This window comes from Nerophis ophidion, linkage group LG17, assembly GCF_033978795.1.
Source record: "Nerophis ophidion isolate RoL-2023_Sa linkage group LG17, RoL_Noph_v1.0, whole genome shotgun sequence".
NCBI lineage: Eukaryota > Metazoa > Chordata > Actinopteri > Syngnathiformes > Syngnathidae > Nerophis > Nerophis ophidion.
In genome coordinates, this window is record NC_084627.1 from 15,992,141 (window position 1) to 16,017,523 (window position 25,383).

The 25,383-nt window shown below is 37.4% G+C and overlaps 1 protein-coding gene and 1 long non-coding RNA gene across 3 annotated transcripts in view; one reads left to right on the top strand and one right to left on the bottom strand.

The window, feature by feature from the left end:
• LOC133536148 (astrotactin-2-like) overlaps window positions 1–25,383 on the bottom strand; it is a 747,946-nt gene that overhangs the window by 301,402 nt on the left and 421,161 nt on the right. For both annotated transcript variants that reach the window (XM_061876407.1, XM_061876406.1), the window contains exon 11: window positions 21,965–22,115. In XM_061876407.1, coding sequence (XP_061732391.1) covers window positions 21,965–22,115 — 151 coding nt within the window. The remainder of the gene's footprint in view (window positions 1–21,964; window positions 22,116–25,383) is intronic.
• Window positions 870–15,920, top strand: LOC133536587 (uncharacterized). The gene is made up of 4 exons (XR_009802494.1): window positions 870–889; window positions 1,093–1,149; window positions 15,603–15,638; window positions 15,773–15,920. It is a non-coding gene; the product is annotated as an uncharacterized LOC133536587 (long non-coding RNA).

Consider the following 25,383-nt stretch of genomic DNA (forward strand, 5'->3'; position numbering starts at 1 on the left):
TTGTCTTTCATAATGATTGTGAACAAAAGGGACAATTAAAAAAAAAAATAATAAAAAAAGTGCAGTTCCCATTTAAAATAATGCATGCACAGTTAAACAAGGTTTTAGGATTCGGGACAAACTCTGAGACAAAATCCATTCACTTTACATTATTTTTTAATGGGACTGACAACCATAGAACCAGAAGTTGACATTGCAGTGATTTACTGGAAAGCATCTGGTTGCAAAATTTAGTGTTTATGAATGTTTATTCGAAAAAGCTAATCCGTGTGCATACATCCTTGAAGCCAACTTTCAAAAAAGGCATCCGCAGTGTGCACACTCTAAAGGGCAATTGCGAGACGAGACGCTACTCCGATAATTGTGAGCGAAATGATGTTGCTTTCCTGAGTGCACTCGAGGGGATTAAAGCATGCTAATTAGCTTCAGAAAAATGCAACAATTGAACACAAAGTATGCATAAAACACACAAACAAAACAAAAATGCAATAACAAGCAAACATTCCCGAGTTACATTAAAGTTCTTGATTGGAGAACATTAAATAAGTCAAATGTAGGGTATTGCTTTTATAATTGATGAAATATAAAAAAACATAAGTGTACTCATCTTGCCTATCATTTTCAACAAAGATTAAAAAAAAATAGATACATTTAGCTTGGATATATTTCAGAGAAGTTAGTATATCCAAGTAGTAATCCCAGCAGGCACACGACATTGATACAACGTTGATTATGTAATAGTGTGATGTTGTTGCGCTATATTATGAACGAGACAAGGTGTTATGTTTTATTTTGAAGTATTAGTTTTATTTTGAAGAACCGGATGTCCGGTGACTCTGCGTTTTTTTCGTATATTTACTTCCTCTTCTATCGGACTTTTGCTGATGAGGTAATAGTTCTTCATTGCCCTGTGTTTCTTGTGTAAATATTATTTCTAAACTTTCATAATACTTTAAAAGTTAAAACATTAATGTTGTAGGTATAAGTGATGTGTTGTTTTAAGTATTTTTTTATGCACAATTGTGTTAAGTAAGGATTAGACCGTCGAATGTTTGAAATATTTGGTCATAATTACACATGGTATTTACGCAGGTATCACTCCGACAGAAAAGTAGAGACCTGTGTATGTGTTTCATGTTTCCAACAAAGGTATGTGGATTTGTGTATTATTATTATTTTTTTGGTGATACAATGTTTTTGTTATTGTAATTTAAATTATTATTTTTATATGAATGACTGTTATTTACTTCCTCTTCTATGGACTTTTGCTGATGAGGTATCACTCCGCCAGAAAAGTAGAGACCTGTGTATGTGTCTCATGTCTCCAACAAAGGTGTCCAATAAATGATGAAACGACGGAATGGTGGAGTGTCTCCTACTTTAAAAAAAAACAAAAAAAAAACTACACAACGCAGAATAAGACTCATTACATATACATAATACATGCCTGTCCTTTAAAATTGACTTTGAAACAATGTTGCAGAATACTTGTATTAGTAAATCCAGACAACAGTGATGTCAAACGTTGGATCAAATTTGGTTGGAAAATTACCAAATTTCAATGCTCAAATCAACGTCAGAAGCCAACATTGATGAAACATTTTTAAACAACATGTTGTTCCATTGCTAGGTTTGAGTTGCTCAACGTTAGGACCTAAGTCTCGACGTTTTAACGTCTTGTCAATGCTGGGATTGATTCCCAATCAACACACAGCTATTATTGTCTACATAGTTGGTAGCGAGGGTTGGGCGATATGTCATAAATCGATATTGTGATATGTATCGCAGCCCCTTGCAATATGGACGTACATGGCAATATATTCTATGGCAGGGGTCACCAACCTTTTTGAAACCAAGAGCTGCTTCTTGGGTACTGATTAATGCGAAGGGCTACCAGTTTGATACACACTTAAATAAATTGCTAAAAATAGCCAATTTGCTCAATTTACTGTAATAAATAAATCTATATGTATAAAAAAAAGGGTATTTTTGTCTGTCATTCCGTCGTACATATTTTTCCTTTTACGGAAGGTTTTTTGTAGAGAATAAATAATGAAAAAAACACTTAATTGAACGGTTTAAAAGAGGAGAAAACACGAAAAAAATGAAAATTAAATTTCGAAACATAGTTTAGCTTCAATTTCGACTCTTTAAAATTCAAAATTCAACCAAAAAAAATGAAGAGAAAAACTGGCTAATTTGGATCTTTATGAAAAACTTTAAAAAAATAAAATATGGAAGATCATTAGTAATTTTTCCTGATTAAGATTAATTTTTGAATTTTGATGACATGTTTTATAGGTTAAAATCCAATCTGCACTTTGTTATAATATACAACAAACTGGACCAAGCTATAATTCTAACAAAGACAAATCTTTATTTCCTCAAGATTTTCCAGAACAAAAATTTTAAAAGAAATACAAAAGACTTTGACATATGATTTAAATTTGATTCTACATATTTTTTATATTTGCCAGAATAATTGTTTTGAATATTAATCATAATAAGTTTGAATAAATTTTTCACAAATATTCTTTGTCAAAAAAACAGAAGCTAAAATGAATAATTAAATTAAAAAGTATTAATTATTATAAAAAAAATATTTGAACATTGATTTAAATTGTCAGGAAAGAAGAGGAAGGAATTTAAAAGATAAAAAGGTATATGTGTTTAAAAGTCCCAAAATCATTTTAAGGTTGAATTTTTTTCTCTAAAACCGTCTTTCTGAAAGTTATAAGAAGCAATGTAAAAAAAAAAAGTAATTTATTTAAACAAGTGAAGACCAAGTCTTTAAAATATTTTCTTGGATTTTCAAATTCTATTTGAGTTTTGTCTCTCTTGGATTTAAAAATCTCGAGCAAATCGAGACCAGCTTGCTAGTAAATAAATAACATTTAAAAAATAGAGGCAGCTCACTGGTAAGTGCTGCTATTTGAGCTATTTTTAGAACAGGCCAGCGGGCGACTCATCTGGTCCTTACGGGCTACCTGGTCCCCGCGGGCACCGCGTTGGTGACCCCTGTTCTATGGCATACAAACAATAATAGAACCATTTTGAAGCAGGCTACAGGCTTCGCTGCAGGCCCGCAGGCCACGCCCCCCTCCACAGTTAGCTTCAGAATAACAATGTCATTCCAAAGAATAAGATACCTATTATACTCGAGAAATGTTGGTCTTACACGTTTAGTTGTGTTCAGTGTTAAAAAAAAATATTATTTGGCTCTTACAGAAACACATTTTAATACATTTGGCTTTCTTGGCTCTCTCAGCGAAAAAAGTTCCTGACCCCTGCACTATACGGTCAGTGATCAGGTGAGTACACAAATAATTGTGGAGACTCGCTGGCAAATTTCACTACTAAGTACGGCCTGAAAAAACTTTAAACAAAACTGTCAGCAAGTTTTGTGCAAATAAATGACCTGCATTCAAGTAAAATATTTTAAAATAAAATTGCATCTGTGTACAAATATCGGAGTCTTTTATTAAGCAAATTAAAAATTATGCATGCAAGTTATCACACGTTATTTTTGGTTAAAATAAAACCAGCAATGCCATTTTTGTGGTACGTTTTACTTAGAAAAGTATCGAAAAGTACCAAAATCATTTTGTTACCGGTACCATAAATATTGGTATCGGGACAACACAAGTGTTGACTAACTTTTGATCCCTGGGGGAAATTCAGCACCACGGTTTGCTCACAATAAACAATAAAGACTTTTTTTTTTTACATGTGAATAAATTAAGTACAGTCTATTATAAAACATTATTCACATGTAAATAATATAAATACAGTCATTTATACAGCATTATTCACATTTGAATAATATAAACACAGTCGATTATACAGCATTATTCACATGTGAATAATATAAACACAGTCTATTATACAACATTATTCACATGTCAATAATGTAAATACAGTGTATGATACCAGTGGTTCTCAACCTTTTTTCAGTGATGTACCCCCTGTGAACATTTTTTTTAATTCAATTACCCCCTAATCAAAGCAAAGCATTTTTGGTTGAAAAAAAGAGATAAAGAAGTAAAATACAGCACTATGTCATCAGTTTCTGATTTAATAAATTGTATAACAGTGCAAAATATGGCTCATTTGTAGTGGTCTTTCTTGAACTATTTGGAAAAAAAAAAAAACTAAAAACTTGTTGAAAAATAAACAGGTGATTCAATTATAAATACATAATTCTACACATATAAGTAATTATCAACTTAAAGTGCCCTCTTTAGGGATTGTAATAGAGATCCATCTGGAATCATGAACTTAATTCTAAACATTTCTTCACAAAAAAAGAAATCTTTAATATCAATATTTATGCAACATGTCCACAAAAAATCTAGCTGTCAACACTGAATATTGCATTGTTGCATTTCTTTTCACAGTTTATGAACTTACATTCATATTTTGTTGAAGTATTATTCAAAAAATATATTTATAAAGGATTTTTGAATTGTTGCTATTTTTAGAATTAAAAAAAAAATCTCACGTACTCTTTGGCCTACCTTCAAGTACCCCCAGGGGTACGCGTACCACCATTTGAGAACCACTGTATTATACAACATTATTCACATATCAGTGAAATAAATACAGTATACTATACAGCAGGGGTCACCAACGAGGGGTCCTTAGGAGGTAGCCCGTAAGGACCAGATGAGTCGCCCGCTGGCCTGTTCTAAAAATAGCTCAAATAGCAGCACTTACCAGTGAGCTGCCTCTATTTTAAAATTTGTATTTATTTACTAGCAAGCTGGTCTCACTTCGCTCGACATTTTTAATTCTAAGAGAGACAAAACTCAAATAGAATTTGAAAATCCAAGAAAATATTTTAAAGACTTGGTCTTCACTTGTTTAAATAAATTCATTTATATTTTTTACTTTGCTTCTTATAACTTTCAGAAAGACAATTTTAGAGAAAAAATACAACCTTAAAAATGATTCTAGGATTTTTAAACACATATACCTTTTTACCTTTTAAATTCCTTCCTCTTCTTTCCTGACAATTTAAATCAATGTTCAAGTGTTTTGTTTTGTTTTTTGTAAAGAATAATAAATACATTTTAATTTAATTCTTCATTTTAGCTTCTGTTTTTTCGACAAACAATATTTGTGAAATATTTCTTCAAACTTATTATGTTTAAAATTCAAAAAGATTATTTTGGCAAATCTAGAAAATTTGTAGAATCAAATGTAAATCTTATTTCAAAGTCTTTTGAATTTCTTTTAAAAATTTTGTTCTGGAAAATCTAGAAGAAATAATGATTTGTCTTTGTTAGAAATATAGCTTGGTCCAATTTGTTGTATATTCTAACAAAGTGCAAATTAGATTTTAACCTATTTAAAACATGTCATCAACATTTTAAAATTAATCTTAATCAGGAAAAATTACTAATGATGTTCCATAAATAATTTTTTTAATTTTTTCAAAAAAGATTCAAATTAGCTAGTTTTTCTCTGCATTTTTTTCGGTTGAATTTTGAATTTTAAAGAGTCGAAATTGAAGATAAACTGTTTCAAAATTTAATTTTCATTTTTTTGTGTTTTTTCCTCTTTTAAACAGTTAAATTTAGTGTTTTTTTCATCATTTATTCACTACAAAAAAACCTTCCGTAAAGGAAAAAAAATGTACGACGGAATGACAGACAGAAATACCCATTTTTTTTTATATATGTACATCCATCCATCCATCCATCATCTTCCGCTTATCCGAGGTCGGGTCGCGGGGGCAGCAGCCTAAGCAGGGAAGCCCAGACTTCCCTCTCTCCAGCCACTTCGTCTAGCTCTTCCCGGGGGATCCCGAGGCGTTCCCAGGCCAGGGTCCTGGGTCTTCCCCGTGGCCTCCTACCAGCTGGACGTGCCCTAAACACCTCCCTAGGGAGGCGTTCGGGTGTATATATATATATATATACATTTATTTATTAAAGGTAAAGTGAGCAAATTGGCTATTTCTGGCAATTTATTTAATTGTGTATCAAACTGGTAGCCCTTTGCATTAATCAGTACCCAAGAAGTAGCTCTTTGTTTCAAAAAGGTTGGTGACTTCTGCTATACAGCATTACTCGCATGTGAATAATATAAATACAGTCTATTGTACATAATTATTCACATGTCAATAAAATAAATACAGTCTATTATACAGCATTATTTACATGTGAATAATATAAATATATAGTGTAAGTGTGTAAAAAACACAATCTGATATAATTGATCAGAGGTAAAATGACTCACCAACAGTGAGAAAGGTGTGCAAAGAAGAAGTCTCACCCCAGCCTCTAATCACACACAAAAATAAGCGCGACGCCATGCCTCCTATTTCATGTCTCTCCTGCTGCTAAGTAATGATTCGCTTCATCTTGATACAATTATGTCCTTAGATGGGAACCATGTATATTTATGTTTGCCTACCACGTTGTCAGCATCCTTTCTTATCTAATGGGCTGACTTCATCTTCACGTCCGTGGCCGCCACACTTGTCAGGAGCGTGCTATTTAGGGAGGACGAGGCATTAAGAACAATCTGTGCAAATATACACTCAGCTAATGGCTCCATTCTGCATCCCCGGTCTGTCCATTGTGCTCCGAGGGAGAGCGGCCCGGGGTTTAAATAACGCTACACTCTCTCCTGTCTCCACCGGTGACAACATAACAAACGAGGCCTGAGGGTTGCCTTTGTCCCGCGACTCCATCAGACTGTGGAGCTCAGCATGATGGCTGAAGGTATTTAAAGACTGCTTTCTCTGATAGTGAACACAAAGGCAACAAAGGGGCTGCTTTTTTGCTACAGTACATTGAAATATTACATGCGTCCAAGCTGCCAGCGAACACTAAAGTATCAACATTTCATCTAAGGCAGTGGTTCTTAACCTTGTTGGAGGTACCAAACCTCGTTAGTTTCACATGCACATTCACCGAACCCTTCTTGGTGAAAAATAAAATGTTTTTTTATTCAAATTCAAGACAAAGTTATGTGTTTTTGGTAACACTTTAGTATGGAGAACATATTCTAAGTAGCAAAGACTTCTATGAGAGCAGTGGTTCTTAACCTGGGTTCGATCGAACCACAAGGGTTCGGTGAGTCGGCCACAGGGGTTTGGCAGAGCGCAAGACACACCTGACTCATTATAAATAAAACATTTTCCCTATCGCCGTATTATGGATACCACCAAACAACGTTCCCTCTAATTTTCCATCTGATTTGCAGGTGTTTAATTTGTTGTGAGTTCATGCACTGTGTTGGTTTTGTTCTTTGAACAAGATGATGTTCATGCACGGTTAATTTTGTCTGCTTGCGGAAAACAAGCATCCTAATCTACGATTTGACTCCCTCGAACGGCCTTGACGCTTTGGAAAAAGTACCAGGCTGTCAGAAAACACCCCGGAGCACACTTTAATTATAGACGCTTTTGACCTCCCTCCCACCTCAATGCCACCTGGAGTCGAACTTTTGCAGATCAGCCTCAGTCTAAGAAAACATTGCATCATCACACCCGAGACAATTGGGCATACACGCACACACCCCCCACCCCCACCCCACGTCTTCACCACCGCTTTTACCCCTCGGGGTGATGGTCGGATGGCAGCGCTTTCAAAGCAGCAGTCGCCTTCCAGGACCCCAACTCCCCGCCCCTCTGTTGCGAGTTTGTTGTGACTAAATGTAAAGTGTTTATGTGTGCATTGCACGGAGGTTTTTTTCCCACTCCAGACTAGGCCCCCCTTAGGAGCCCAGTCTAGATTGTATTTTTTTTTTACTCATCTTTTTCCCCAGCGTTTTACCTTTTCCCATATTTTACGGCAACCCATCAGCTGTACACTGTTTGTTTGTCTAATCTTGAACGGGTTTGTGCTGTAAACAAAAATGTTGTTGTACTTGTTGCAATGACAAGACCTACCTACCTACCTACCTGCACCAATAAAAAAAACATATAACTTTTATCTTGAATTTGAGAAAAAAAACATTTTATTTTTCACTAAAGAAGGGTTCAGTTGAATGCGCATAGGAAACTGGTGGGGTTGGGTAGCTCCAACAAGGTTAGGAACCACTGATTTAGAGGTTTTTTGGACACTAGGGGAAAATTTTCTAAGTAACAAAGACTTAATTTGGAGTTATTTGGTTAGGGTTAGGGTTAGAGGGTTAGGGTTATAATAAGGCCATGCCGAATAAGGCATTAATAAGAACTAAATGACTAGTTAAGAGCCAATATGTTACTAATTTGCATGTTAGTAAGCAACTAATTAATGGTGAATATGTTCGCCGTACTAAAGTGTTACCAGGTTTTTTTTACTGGTGCACAGAATGAACCGTGCATGAACATCACCTTGTTCAAAGAACAAAACCGACACTAAACTCACACTAGACCGCACAAACTCACAACAAATTACACACTTGCAAATCAGTGTGACTTCTGCTGTTGCCGTATCCGTAATACGCCGATGGGGAGAAGTTTTTATTGAGACGATGAGTCGGGTGTGTTTTGATCTCTGCCGAACCCCTAGGGTTCGATCGAACCCAGGTTAAGAACCACTGATCTAAAGCGACCTTACAGCGGTCACCCCAATTATGCACAGTGGGCATACCGTTATGGTATGCATCAAAATATTGTGCCTTTATGCTCAGTTTTGATTCACTATAAACTGCCAGACTCATTGATTTATGTTCTGTTTTTTAATTGCTATTAATTAATAACCCTTATACTTATTTAATGATAAATATTGTCACTAAATTAATAGTATTTTTGCTAAATACAACTTGTTATCCTTTTTTTTGTATCATTTGACTGTAATATATTTCACAATGTATTTTTACTGTGCTTCTAACTACCGTATTTTCCGGACTGTAAGGCAGACTTAACATAATTTTTTTCCTCAAAACTCAACAGTGCACCTTATGTAAGGAAAAATTCTGGTTTTGCTTACCGACCTCGAAGCTATTTTATTTGCTACATGGTGGAATAATAAGTGTGACCAGTAGATGGCAGTCACACAAAATGTGTAGACTGCAACATAACTCAAGTAAACAACACCAAGATTTAATTTGTACTGTACCATTGAAAATACAGAACATTACACACGGCACTCAAAAATGTATCAAAAATGTTTTAGTATGACATTGGTAAGCTATGAAGCCGCACAGCTTGATGGATTTTACTGTGCTCAACACACAAATATTATAATGGTGTGTGTATAAGGTAAGATATTATCTGGCGTTTTGTTTCGCATTAATATGCAAAAGAAACTTTTCTTACCGTCTGGTACCTGCTGATCTGTATTTGGGATCTGAATAAGTCCTGAAAATTTGCACGAGTCCGTCTTCGTAGTCCATGCCGACATCATAGTAGATAAGCTTCTTCTTTTTCTCTATCTTGTTATGTGACATTCACCTTCCGCTGTTGCCATTTCTAATATAAAGTAGTGAAAAGTTCTTACTTATATCTATTAGTAGACTCGCAATGAAAGCGCTAAAACATACCGGTGTGTGAGTTTACATTATTCACCCAAGGAACTTTAGTAATTAGAGAGTTCCGGTCGGATGGTTTTTCACGGGACACAATTCCGGCCTTGTTATTTGCACTCGTAGCTTACGAGTGCAAATAAGTTATAAATAACTAAGTAATATATATATAAATAACTAACGACGAGTTGAGTTTATACCAAAATGTTCTATTTTGGTTTTAACTGACCACATAACATTCTCCCAATCCTCTGCTGTATCATCCATGTATCCATTTTGGTATAAACTCAACTCGGCGTGTTTGGAGGAAGAAGAATACTGAGTTGCATCCCAAGAACACCATACCTACTGTGAAGTATGGGGGTGGAAACATCATGCTTTGGGGCTCTTTTTCTGATAAGGGGACAGGACGATTGATCTGTGTTAAGGAAAGAATGAATGGGGCCATGTATCGTGAGATGTTGAGCCAAAACCTCCTTCCTTCAGTGCTTTGAATGGTTGACCAAATACTTATTTTCCACCATAATTTACAATTAAATTCTTTAAAATTCCTACAATGTGAATTCCTGGATTTTTTTTTCACATTCTGTCTCTCACAGTTGAAGTGTACCTATGATGAAAATTACAGACCTCTGTCATCATTTTAAGTGGGAGAACTTGCACAATCGGTGGCTGACTAAATACTGTTTTGCCCCACTGTATATACACATATATATATATATATATATATATATATATATATATATATATTATATATATATATATATATATATATATATATATATATATATATATACATATATATATATATATGCTTTCAGCACGAGAAAGAAGCCAAAGCTGCAATGCGAATGAATTCCAATTTGTGGTCGTGCCGTAGTACTTCACAATTTAGCTGCACTTGCTACATACCCGGTATATCACAAACATGGGTTTAAGACAGAATTCACGACGCCAGTCGGAGGCATCTCTCACACATTGATTCTCCCTTGTCGGCGGTAGCCGTCCAATTTGCAGCATCTGGCCCCAGGCGTGGATCGCAAACGGGATGAAATAATAATTCACAAAATGTATTTTTTAAAAGCACAAACCTTTGCATTTCAAAAGGCAGTGAGGGGAATATGAGCTGTGCAGTGCAGCAGCATGAGCAGCAGGGTCGTAAACACATTGATGCTGTAGGACCACACAGGGGATTGTGGGTAAAAGGTGATGACAAACACTTCTCATGGGGGAGGAATTGCTATTTATCCTCCCTGCTGAGGCTTTATGCAAACCGGGAGCAGCCAAGCAGATACACTTTGGGGTCTTCCTGTGAAAAAGCGCCACAAAATGAGATCGAAAACAGCCCTATTCCCTAAAAAAACTGTCTAAGTCAAAATGATGGATTTGGAATCTGCAGCTAAACAACTGTGACAGAATCTCCCAGTTGGGACGCAGACGAACAAGGGATGGGCTATTAATATCACACCATCTGTTTCAACCGACTGAAAGCTCCCTTTTAAGAGGGCATACTGTATACAGTCGCTCACATGGAGAGAGGGGAAGGTACTGCAGAAAGGAAACCTGGATGTACTTCAGAGCAGGGCTAGTCAACCGGCGGTCAGTTCAAACATTGGGAAACAAACATTTTGTTCCAAAACATTTTTATAAAAATCCTTACATTAACATTTTAACCTTGCTAGAAAACAGAGCACTGGGGTCCAAACTTGTGATTTAAATAACTGAGGGGTTCCTCAAGAATCCCCTTTAAGTCCTCTCCTTTTCATCAATTCACATTTTTTTTGGCATGTGATTTAGCTCGTTTACTTTAGATCCGGTCAGTAGTCCATAGAGCTGGGTAACATTTAAAATATTTCGATACCAGTACCCTTAAAACAACATACGTCCGATAATATCTGACTGCCGATATTATCGGCCGATTAATGCTTTAAAATACAATATCTTAAATTATCGGTATCGGTTTCAAAAAGTAAAATTTTATGACTTTTTAAAACAGCGCTGTATTGAGTGGTATACGGACGTTGGGAGAAGTACAGAGCAGTTGCGTCTTCGAGTCATACTTGCCAACCTTTCTGATTTTCCTGAGAGACTCCCGGATTTCAGAGCCCCCCCGGAGCAACCATTCTCCCCAATTTCTCCCCGGTTTCCACCAAGACAAAAATATTAGGGCGTGCCTTAAAGGCACTGCCTTTGCGTGCGGCCAAGTCACAGAATTGCGTGACGGCAATTCACATAATAGCTAGGCTTTCACAGAATGGTAGGCATGCATACTATGTCAACAGCCATAACTGTCACACTGAGGGTGGCCGTATAAACAACTTTAACACTGTTACAAATATGTGCCACACTGTGAACACACACCAAACAAGAATGACAAACACATTTCAGGAGAACATCCGCACCGTAACACAACGTAAACACAACAGAACAAATACCCAGAACCCCTTTCAGCATGAACTCTTCCGGGACGCTACAATATACACCCCCCTCTACCCCTACCAACCCCTCCCCACACACCTCAACCCCGCCCACATAAACCTCCTCATGCTCTCTCAGGGAGAGCATGTCCCAAATCCCAAGCTGCTGTATTGAGGCATGTTAAAAAAAAAAGAAGCACTTTGTGACTTCAATAATAAATATAGCAGTGCCATGATGGCATTTTTTTCCATAACTTGAGTTGATTTATTTTGGAAAACCTTGTTACATTGTTTATTGCATCCAGCGGGGCATAACAACAAAATTAGGCATAATTTGTGAATTCCACAACTGTATATATCAGTATCGGTTGATATCGGAATCGGTAATTAAGCGTTTGAAAATATCGGAATATCGGAAAATCAAACATTATCGGACATCTTTACTTAAAACAATACTGATACCAACTGAGTACTTCATTCAATATTAATCATGTGAAAAGAATGTGATGGGTTGCGTATTTGTCACTACTCTCCATTCAAGATTTGTACATAAAAACATTTTGAAAGTGCTAACATTTTTATTAAATAACTGTACAAACATGTACGACAAAGTATTATTTCGGCTGTGCAATTTTAAACCACATCACAACCAAACGAATTAGTGAGCAAGTTAAACTAGCATTAGCTCACATGCCTACGATCATACTTGCCAACCCTCCAGATTTTCCCAGGAGAATCCCGAATTTCAGTGCCCCTCCCGCAAATTTCCCCAGGGCAACCATTCTCCCGATATCCACCCTGACAACAATATTGGGGGCGTGCCTTAAAGGCACTGCCTTTAGCGTCCTCTCTCACCTGAAAAGGAGACTATTATATATGTCTCCGTTATCCACAGGTTTATCTATAACCCATAAAGTAGGCAGGCACAGCATTATTTCTCAGCGTGTGTTTATTCCAGCCGGCACGTTAATACACTGACACACAACATCCGGATTCCCATCATGCATTGCTTCAAAACTACGGCAAGTAGTAATGTCCAAAAACATAACAGAGACAAAGCGGAAGAACAAAGAAGAGACATGGCGACGATGAGTACGAAGAAGAAGTACGCTTGGAAGTTTCAAAATGATTTCAGTTCATCCAGGACAGCTCGAAGGGGAAGGGGTATGCTGACTGCAAATTTTGTAGATCAGACTTCTCCATTGAACACGGTATGTATATATATATATATATATATATATATATATATATATATATATATATATATATATATACATACCAACATCAAATATCTACTGTAGAGTACATTTGTTCTCCAGAATATACAAAATAAGAATAATAGTGAAGGGAAAAGTCTATCTCCCCGGTCCTTAGCTTTCTGGAAATGTGGCCTCCAAAACAATTTACTTAACTATCCCTGCTTTAGAGTAATGGGTGTCAGCTTATATGCCAGTTTGATTTACGATCCACTGAAAATGAGTCAACAGGCAGCCATTATTGCATTAACAGCTGGCAAACGTACAGTTAACAGTCTAAATGATGTCCAGAGTGGGAATGTTTAGTGTGAGCGCCATTACTGTCAAGCACTACCTTAATCCTTTTGGGTATGGAATTGAGCAGAGCTGCCGGGATTGTTACCGGAATCTTCTTCCAGTCCTCCATGATGACCTTAAACTCCTCCGCCTTCCTTCCTTCCACTTGAGGATGCCCCGCAAGTGCTCAGCTGGGAGACAAACTTGGCCAGTGGAAGCCTTGTGGAAGTGTGTCCGGCCTTGTTTTCATGTTGGAAAACTCCAATTTCCCAAAGGCCACACACAGTACATGTTGGAATTGCGTTTTTTTTTTTGGGATGAACCACGGCTCCCTGGTCCCCACAGCACTCTCATAGCTACAAACTTGTGTTGACTCATTTTCAGTGGCTCGTGAATCTAAAATCCCATGCAAGCTGTGCACTGACTACCCTCATTTCCGGACTGTAGAGTGCACCTAATTAAAATTCACATAATACATTTTTGGACACATGTGTTGGCTGTACAACTCTCTAAGTCACAGGTGTACACATTGAGGCCATGTCTCAATGTGTACATGTCAATATATTATGTATTATGAAAATACATAAAGGATTACACAAATAATCCTTTATGTATTTTCATTTCCACTTAAATTATATTGACAGTATATTTAACAAACATACTCATTCAGTACTTAGTTTTTTTTTATTTTAGCACTCATTTTGTCAGGCTTGCCACTGACAGTTTGTTTGTGTTTTAGGTTTTCCTCTGTGTGTTTAGTATTTCCTGTCCTTAGTTCCTGTCAGCACTCTTATTTTGGTTCAGCTTCCTGTTTGTGCTTTGATTCCCCTCAGCTGCGGCTGATTGGCACCTAGCCACACCTGGTGTCAATCAGCCCGCTCCTATTTGTATGTGCTTTGTCTTCCAGTCAGTGCTGGATTATTGATTTGTCGATGTCACTTATTGTCGCTCTTGTCATGTATTATGGGTCCTGTCGTGTCGTACCTTGTCATGTCTTTGCAGCGTAGCGGTAAGCTATATTCGTTTAATGTTTGTAGCTTACTGTTTTTTGTTCCCTGCTTCCAGTTTGTTCTTTCATTTTACAAGTACGACTTCTGTGTTCCTGCTCGCTACCCGCTAGCTTCCACGCTAGGCCCCTTTTTGTTTTTGCTAGCTTCCATGCTAAATCTCCTTTTTGTTTTCTAGCTCCCATGCTAGCTCCCTTAGTTTGTTATCTGCCCATGTGCGCGCTTTTGGTTGTACCCCTTTTATTTGTTCTTGTTTAGTTTGAATTAAATCATGTTTTCTCACTCCATGCCTGCCTCCTTCTCTGCATCTTGGGGTTCGTCAACAACCAACTATGACACATTTAGCACTAAAGTCCTGCTCAGTGGCCTCTTGGTTAGAGTGTACGCCCTGAGATAGGTACGTGGTGAGTTGAAACCCAGGCCAAGTAATACCAAAGACTATAAAAGTGGGACCCATAACCTCCCTGCTTGGAACTCAGCATCAAGGGTTGGAATTTGGGGTTAAATCACCAAAAATGATTCATGGGCGTGGCCACCGATGCTGTTCACTGCTCCCCTTATCTTCGAGGGGGTGAACAAGTGGATGGGTCAAATGCAAAGGACACATTTATTCACCACACCTAGTGTGTGTGCGACTATCTGTGGTACTTTAAGTTTAACTTAACTGACTGTTGGACATTAAGGACTTTAAAAGCCTGACTTTTTATGAACAATTTGGTACACTTTATTTTTTTAAATCATATCGGTGTTTTTTATATGTTTGCTTTTTACTTCATTTACTTACTTTTTTTGTGAAATAACTGTGACCTAATAGTGTCTGTTTATTTAAATGGTGTCAGTGTAGAAATATACTAAACCACAGTACGTAATCAGTCTGATTTCCATAAACTACCCTGACTGATATGCGATGGAAAAACAAACCACACACTTCTACATAAACGTCTAAATCCATATTTTATTTTCGTTTCGATTCACTTGTTGTTCAATATGTGTCTTCTTGGTTGCTATGGTTATTCATTGTGTTCACCTGCCTCTGATTAGTGTTCGGCACTAATCAGAGAGCTATTTAGTCCTGTCTTTTTGCTTTTAAGATTTTTGTCTTTTTGATTTCAAGCCTTATTTAGTCCTGTCTTTTCTCATTCTGGTGCTTTGTGTCAATATGTGGACTATGGGGTCTGTTTTTCCAGAAGGCAAAGGAAAGTTGGCGCGGGCAAGACGTGAATGTAAGTACATATTTAGTCCTGTCTTTTCGCTTTTAAGATTTTTGTCTTTTTGATTTCAAGACTTATTTAGGCCTGTCTTTTCTCATTCTGGTGCTTTGTGTCAATACGTGGACTATGGGGTCTGTTTTTTCCAGAAGGCAAAGGAAAGTTGTCGCAGGCAAGACGTGAATATAAGTACATATTTAGTCCTATCTTTTCGCTTTTAAGATTTCTGTCTTTTTGATTTCAAGACTTATTTAGTCCTGTCTTTTCTCATTCTGGTGCTTTGTGTCAATACGTGGACTATGGGGTCTGTTTTTCCAGAAGGCAAAGGAAAGTTGGCGTGGGCAAGACGTTAATGTAAGTACATATTTAGTCCTGTCTTTTCGCTTTTAAGATTTTTGTCTTTTTGATTTCAAGACCTATTTTGTCTTGTCTTTTCTCATTCTGGTGCTTTGTGTCAATACGTGGACTATGGGGTCTGTTTTTCCAGAAGGCAAAGGAAAGTTGGCGCGGGCAAGACGTGAATGTAAGTACATATTTAGTCCTGTCTTTTAGCTTTTAAGATTTCTGTCTTTTTGATTTCAAGCTTTATTTAGTCCTGTCTTTTCTCATTATGGTGCTTTGTGTCAATACGTGGACTATGGGGTCTGTTTTTCCAGAAGGCAAAGGAAAGTTGTCGCAGGCAAGACGTGAATGTAAGTACATATTTAGTCCTGTCTTTTCAGTTTTAAGATTTTGTTCTTTTTGATTTCAAGACTTATTTAGTCCTGTCTTTTCTCATTCTGGTGCTTTGTGTCAATACGTGGCCTATGGGGTCTGTTTTTCCAGAAGGCAAAGGAAAGTTGGCGCGGGCAAGACGTGAATGTAAGTACATATTTAGTCCTGTCTTTTCGCTTTTAAGATTTTTGTCTGTTTGATTTCAAGCCGTATTTTCTCATTCTGGTGCTTTGTGTCAAAACGTGGACTATGGGGTTTGTTTTTCCAGAAGGCAAAGGAAAGTTGGCGCGGGCAAGACGTGAATGTAAGTACATATTTAATTTTACTCATAAAAGGAATAAACAAAAGGCGCGCAGGAGGGCGGAAGTACAAAACTTGGCTATGAAAAACAAACTAGCACTATGGACAAAAAAACAAAAGACACTAACTGGGGCATTAAACAAACCAAAAACTTACGTGGCATGGTACTAAAAAACAAGCAGCGTGGATCGTAAACATGGCATGACGTGAGTAGAGGTAGCAAGGCATGACGTGGGTAAAGGTAAAGTCACCAGGCTGACTACTTGGCAACTACAGGTTTAAATAATGCTGTGGTGATTAGTGACAGTTGTGCGAGTGCAAAACGTGAGACAGGTGCGTGGCATGAGGACAGGTGAAAACTAATGGGTTGCTATGGTGACAAAACAAACAAAAGTGTACAAGGAGTCCAAAAACAAAACCGAACATGACTAAAACAACACATGATCACACAGACATGACACTTTGGTTTGCTGTCATACAATTGTTACATGTATTCTTAAGTTCCGCCTTAGTTTTCCGGTATAGCTATCCCGTTAGTTTCCAGTGCTATATGCACGCTTGTTTTATTGGGTCTGATTTATTAGAATAAATCACTGTCTTACCTGCACGTTTGCCTGTGGGGTTCCTGCTGCAATCTTGGAGTAACAATCCGCGCGTCACCATGCGACCACCACGTTACAACAACGTTCACACTTCAAGCCAAAGTGGCCCAAATCCGATGAAAACATTTTTTTTTTTTTTTTTTCACATCTGATTTTTTCCAGCTGACTGTTTACACTGCAAGTAAAAGGGGATTTTTTTAACCAGACAGTGTTAACGTGCAAAGGACTAAATGGGGCTTTGAATACAAAGGAAGTTGACCAGGAGAAAGTTGTTACTACTACAACATAAAATAAAAGTTTTGGTTTTCTTTCAGACACACACCTATAAGTCAGACCTGGGCAAGTTAAGGCCCGGGGGCCACGAGCGGCCCGTTGAGCTTTTCAATCTGGCCCGACCGGACATTCCCAAGTAATTTTTTTAGATCTTTAAGATGGAAAGTGTAGCTGCCATTATGATGTGCAGTCATGTTTTCTAACGACCGTAATTCTTGAAGTACACAAACTATTTCAATGTTTGGAATCTGCGCTTATCGATGATATACCAGTTACTATGGTAATCTAATTAGCTACTATGGTCATTTATTAGTTACTATGGTCATCTAATTATTTACTATGGTAATGTAAGTCACAGCAGGTCGGACGAGGCACCAACCAGTGTGGGCGGGAAGCGTTTCCACAGACGCGGAAGGAGATTTTTACAACAAAGTTTTAAAGGCCTACTGAAACCCACTACTACCGACCACGCAGTCTGATAGTTTATATATCAATGATGAAATATTAACATTGCAACACATGCCAATACGGCCTTTTTAGTTTACTAAATTGCAATTTTAAATTTCCCGTGAAGTGTCGTGTTGAGAACGTCGCATTATGATGACTCGTATGATGACGCGTGCGTTTGACGTCTCAGGTTGTAGCGGACATTATTTTCCAGCCCGATCCAAGCTATAAGTAGTCTGCTTTAATCGCATAGTTAAACAGTATTTGTGTTGCTGAATATTTTGCAATTTGTTCAATTAATAATGGAGAAGTCAAAGCAGAAAGATGGTGGTGGGAAGCTTTTAGCCTTTAGCCACAAAAACACGCGGTGATTCCTTGTTTAAAATTCCCGGAGGTGAAGCTTTACTAGGGATCAGAGCGGTCAAGCGAACATGGATCCCGACTACATGTCAACCGGCAATTTTCGGTGAGAAAATTGTGGAAATGAGTCGCCTTTTACCGGCGATCAGCGGAGCTAGCGTCCTGCTGCAGCTGCCGTGACTTCTCTCAGAGACACTGGCGTCAACACACCCGTGGCCACACTCTTCTGACTTTAAGGTACCATTTAACTCACTAAAACACTGGCAACACAATAAGCAGATAAGGGATTTTCCAGAATTATCCTAGGAAATGTGTCTAAAAACATCTGAATCGCTCTCACTGCCCTTGCATTTTTTTTTCTTTCCAGGCCTTTACTCTAAATTTTCTCATCCACGAATCGTTCATCCTCGCTCAAATTAATGGGGAAATTGTCGCTTTCTCGGTCCGAATAACTGTAGCTGCTGCTGGCTATGATTGTAAACAATGTGAGGATGTGAGGAGCTCTACAACCCGTGACGTCACGCGCACATCGTCTGCAAATTCCGGTAAAGGCAAGGCTTTTTTATTAGCGACCTTAAGTTGCAAACTTTATTGTCAATGTTCTCTACTAAATCCTTTCAGCAAAAATATGGCAATATCGCGAAATGATCAAGTATGACACATAGAATGGACCTGCTATCCCCGTTTAAATAAGAAAATCTCATTTCAGTAGGCCTTTAAAGCTTAGTGATGTATCTGATATATCAGATTGTAAGTGGGTTTATTGTGTACCCTTCACGTTCATATTTCACGTTGTTGCATTTTTGTTTCATTTCTCTTGATTGTAAAATGTGTCGATCGAAAGTGGGTGTGACCTTCATATTTTGTCAATATTCAGTGTTTTATCCTTCATAGAAAAATGTAAATCCCATTATGTTTTTTAAGGCTGTCTTTTAAAACGTTTTTAGAATTCAATCAGACATTATTGTGAAGTTTTGTATTAGTGTCCCTAAAAATAGATGGCCCCCAGACACATTATTGTGAAGTTTTGTATTAGTGTCCCTAAAAATAGATGGCCCCCAGACACATTTTTTTTCTCTAAATATTGCCCCTGAGTAAAAATAATTGCCCAGGCCTGCTTTAAGTGCTACTTTAACTTTAAAATGTAATTAATTGTATTAATTTATTCATGAGTCACTTCAGATTTGGTTAGTACTTATTTTTTCTAATCAGCCTGACCTAAGTCTAAGGTTTGTGTTGGAAAAAACAAAAAAAACACCAGGTTTCATATCATTTGACAAGGTTTATCCTGATAAACTGTAAGGAGCTTAGATATCCAGCATCAGTGGTACTTTAACTTTAACTTTTTCAGGGCAAAATCATCTGATTGGTTGGTTGTGCAGTGTGAACGGGGCCTAAAAGTTCCTGAATTTTTGGTGGAAAAGGGCCTGTTTTATAAAGTGCCAAGTTCAAAGAATACGGAAAAAGTAGTACGGACATTATGGTAATGTGGTAAAGTATGGTCAAGTGTACCCATGTCTATTTTTAATGTCTGTTGAAAAGCTCAAATTTAAACGCTTGTTTATGCTGCTTATGTTTTTTTGCTGACAAACAAAAAGAATAGGTACCGAACTTGCATTTTCACTGCAAAGCTCAAGTTAGCTTGCAAAAAACCAAAAAAAAAACCATCCTCCTCTAAAATGCCTTGAAAACTCCTGCACTTGTCTCTGACTAGAATTTAATTCCGCTCAAATGGATTCCAAACTGTCATCAGAGCTGCAGAGAGCCTTGAAGGACTCTGATAATAGATTTTAAGCCCTTCGTGTGGCATATCACAGCTGTGTTAGCACCCACTCTGACAAGGGTGGTTGAAATAACACCCACCTAAATGAGACTGGGGGGGGGGGGGGAGGGGGGGAGGGGTGAAAAAAATATATAATGTCTGAGCTAATCTTTGAAGACCACAGGGCTTTGTCAGTTCTTTGCTTTTGTTTTGTAAGCACTTTGCAAATTATGTACACAACGTGGTTTGGAAGTGTTTCAACTTTCCAAAGTACTTTCAACTTAAACCTGACAGCTGTTAGTTTCGTATTCCCCTTCCCTAATGAGGGAAGAAGTTTGCCTGGCAGTTCACCCAGAACGGGGGTCGGCAACCTGTCGCTTTTCAGCCTCCTCAAGGATTCTGGGGATAATTTTTGAACACCAGAGTGGGGTAAACTCATGTTGTATTATGTTATGTTTTTGGACATTACTACTTGCCGTAGTTTTGAAGCAATGCATGATGGGAATCCAAATGTTGGGTGTCAGTGTATTAACGTACCGGCTGGAATAAACACACTTGCCAACCTTCAGACCTCCGAATTCGGGAGATGAGGGCGAAGTTGAGTTGGGTGTGTGTATATATATATATATATACAGTGGGGCAAAAAAGTATTTAGTCAGCCACCGATTGTGCAAGTTCTCCCACTTAAAATGATGACAGAGGTCTGTAATTTTCATCATAAGTACACTTCAACTGTGAGAGACAGAATGTGAAAAAAAAATCCAGGAATTCACATTGTAGGAATTTTAAAGAATTTATTTGTAAATTATGGTGGAAAATAAGTATTTGGTCAACCATTCAAAGCACTGAAGGAAGGAGGTTTTGGCTCAAAATCTCACGATACATGGCCCCATTCATTCTTTCCTTAACACGGATCAATCGTCCTGTCCCCTTAGCATAAAAACAGCCCCAAAGCATGATGTTTCCACCCCCATGCTTCACAGTAGGTATGGTGTTCTTGGGATGCAACGCAGTATTCTTCTTCCTCCAAACACGACGAGTTGAGTTTATACCAAAATGGATACATGGATGATATAGCAGAGGACTGGGAGAACGTCATGTGGTCAGATGAAACTAAAATAGAACTTTTTGGTGTGTGTGTGACAATCATTGTTACTTTAACCGTAACATTTGAAAAGTATATAAATACGAAGACATAATGAACCTTTTTCGGCAACATAAAGATCTGGTATCGACTGTATCAATATTTCAGTATCGATCCGCACGTCACTATCCTGCATCTTTAACCTGAGTCTGATACAAAAATAGTATCCAAGAACTGTCTGGACTGGAGCTTGCAGTGCTTCAGACTGGAAGTTTCTACGGATTTTTGTTAAAGTTAAGTGCATTTCCGAGCGTGGCCACCACTGCTGCTCAGTGCTCCCCTCACCTCCCAGGGGGTGGAACAGGGGAATGGGTCAAATGCAGAGGGTCATTTCACCACTTTAACTTTTAATTAATTGTATGCAAATTTATTTTATGTATTAGTTATTTCTGAGTCGCTTCTTATTCTGTTAGTACTCTTTTTTTTCTAATCAGCCTGACCTAAGCCTAAGGTTTGTGTTGAAAAAAAAACAAAAAAACACAAGGTTTCATATAATTTGACAAGGTTTATCCTGATAAACTGTAAGGAGATTAGTTATAATTACTGAATACAAGTACAATCATGAATAAAACAACTAATTTAGTGTTAATATTCTAGTGAGCTTTGGGCTCTTTTGTATTAGAAAACTTGGGAGCCGAGGTCAATAAGGTTGAGAACCCCTGAACTCGAACACACCTGCAGGAATCCAAGTCCAATATATATAAAACAATAACCTGGATGGCAAACGTTGTCTACTTACCAAGCAGCCCGAGGAGTCCAACCGACGGTCCGTTACACACTTGAAATTCTTCTTGCAGTTGCCGTTGTCTTGGGAGCAGTCCCGGACCGGCCCGAAAGATGCCAGCAGATCCTCGACGGTCTCGAAGTATGTGGACATCATGGCTTCGTCTCTAGGTTTCAATAATTTAAGAAGCAGAAAGACAGAAAAAAAAATGAAGATGCCTTTGCGTGTTTTGAAAAGAAGAAATGACAAATGGAAAGGAATGCTTAAGCAGCTAAACCTAATCCCTCGGCGGTTGGAAAGTAGTTTCTCATAACCTTGCAGCTTCCGCTGCAATTAAGATGGGAGTCGTGCGTTCTCGTTTTATGAAAGGCGATGGGAGGAAAAGGCATTGACTCAGAAAAAAGATGTACATGCTTCTCTTGAGAGATATTCTTTCTGTCAGACTGAGGAATCAATTTCTATTAAAACAACAAGGCAAGTTTATTTTAAGCGATTTCTAAAGTTTATAACAGGCAGCAGACATAATGTACAGTAGGGAAAGGTTTCATATGGCCTCATTACTGGGGGAGTATTATCACTTTGAAATGCAGTCTGCTGAAAAGTGCTGAAAATGCCACTATACGGAGCAACTGATCCTGTAGTCAAGGTTGGAATTACTACAAAACACACTTATGGTGATTTAACACTCTGCTCCCATCTGGTGGCAAAAGTGGTTAACGCAACCCCCCTCATTTGTCACGTTCCATGTGTCCGGTAAATTGCAACGGATGGGCAAGGCAAGGCAAGGCAAGGCAACATTATTTATAGAGAACATTTACAACATTTTTTAAATTGAACCAAAGTGTTTTACAGGTTAAAAAACATTTAGCATAAAAGTAATCTAAAAACAAATAAAGAACATAAACAATGAGTGAGCTAAACAAGATAGTGCAAAAGCAATATGGTAAAAGGGGTTGAATAAAAAGTAAAAAAAAATTGCAAAATAAAAGTATTAATAATAAAAGTTTGACACACTGAAAGAAATGTATATGTACATATATATATATATATTATTTTTTTCTTTGAAAAAAATATATATTTTTTTCTTTCAATGTGTCAAACTTTTTATATATATATATATATATATATATATATATATATATATATATATATATATATATATATATATATATTGGATATATATATGAATCCTCTTGCTAAACTGAACGCACCACAAAGCCCTACAACCCCTTTTACCATGTATCAGCAGTTGCTGATAGTCGGTTCAGAACTGGAAAAAGGCAAGGTGGATGTGTTGACACAAACAATCTTAGAAAAAGAGCAGTCCGCCTATTTGAATTTTGAAAAATTCTGGAATAATCAACATGAATGGGTAACTGCTCATTGTATGAAAATAATATTTAATTCCCCTTTTCCACAGCACAGTATCTATACAGGTCAGCTTTTTCTTGATACTGGCGCAAGTCCATTGCAAAAAACAGGTACTAACAGGTACCACTTCTAGCTGACAATAAATCCAACAATATTTCAATATGAACATTCATGCCTAACTAATAGCTGAACGTGTTTTTGTACTTGAAAAAAAATACAATTTGAAGGGGAAAATTAATTTTGATAATGAATTTTGAAAAAAAGCGTAAAAAGAGCTTTTACAGTGAGAGTAAATTGCATGATTATTGCAATATTTTGTTATGATTACTGGTAATCCAATGAGTCAATGCGTTAATTCTGACAGCCCTAAGGTGTGTGTGTGTGTGTATATATATATATATATATATATATATATATATATATATATATATATATAAACATGCACCTGGGGATAGGTTGATTGACAACACTATTATGGCCCAGTGTGTGAATGTGAGTGTGAATGTTGTCTGTCTATCTGTGTTGGCCCTGCGATGAGGTGGCGACTTGTCCAGGGTGTACCCCGCCTTCCGCCCGATTGTAGCTGAGATAGGCACCAGCGCCAACCGCGACCCCAAAGGGAATAAACGGTAGAAAATGTATGTATAATAAATAACTAAAAACAGGAAAAGACAAATTAAAAAAATAAAAACACAATAAAAAGTAAGGCTAGAATATGAAAACTAATAACTCAATTATGAAATTATACAAAATTGCACAATTTAAATAAATAATATATTAACCGCTTATTCCCTTTCGGGGTCGCGGGGGGCGCTGGCGCCTATCTCAGCTACAATCGGGCGGAAGGCGTGGTAAAACCTTTAACTATATTCAACCTAAAACAAAAAAAAAAAAGATGAGTACAAAATGTCAGGCCCTAATTTAGTTCCATAAACATTTTCCCTACTCTGACCATCCTGCTATGAGTCAACATTAATAACCTCTGGAACTTCATTGCTCCCCTAGGGAAAAAAAAAAGAAAAATAAATCACTGAAACAACAAAAGTATCATTGATGATGTCCAAGGACTTTTTTTGTCAATAGATCCTCAGAAAATGTCTGCCAGACTACGACTGTCTTGCCTCGCTGTAGTATGCCCGGCCATGCTCCGTATACACTTGGCCCCCGCACGGCTGCCATCCCAGTGAGTGGGGAGGAGGGGGGGTGGGCGACCCCTGTGTTTTTTATTTGCAAAGAAACAAAAAAAGTAATAGCACAACAGAGAACATGCAGCGTCCTGAGAGTGACTTGACTCTATAAACAGCAGATTGGTAAACGGCGGCGAGACGGCTTTGCTGGTGAGTAGGGGAGGATTTCATGGTCTGCTGTCATATTTTTTTACTGCACTTAATTTGTTCAGAGGAAACAAATATACACTGTGCATAACTTTGGGTGGGGGGGGGTCACCCATATCTGCGGTCCTCTCCAAGGTTTCTCATAGTCATTCATATTGACATCCCACTGGGTTGTGAGTTTTTCCTTGCCCTTTTGCGGGCTCTGAACCAAGGATGCCGTTGTAACTTGTGCAGCCCTTTGAGACACTTGTGATTTGGGGCTGTATGAATTAACATTGATTGATTGATTGATTGATTGATTGATGGAAGTCTTATAATGATGGCAACACATGATTTAAGTGTCTATATTAGCGATAATAGCCTACTATCAACATGACTATGTGTCGCAGGCTGAAGCAAATATTTGTGGATAGAAATGTTGAAATGTAATATCAACAAATGTTGCAATGTTGCAATATGTGGCTTATGTATACATTTTATTTTTCTTCTTCTAAAATTTAGTGGGTCCGCTATATGTGTGTTTGTGTGCGCGTGTATATATATATATATATATATGTATATATACGTGTGTGTGTATATATGTGTGTATGTGTATACATATACTGTATATATACATATGTATATATATATATATATATATATATATATATGTGTGTGTGTGTGTACAAAATGTCAATACATACTGTATTGACAAAATGTCAATACATATTGTATTGACATTTTAGACAA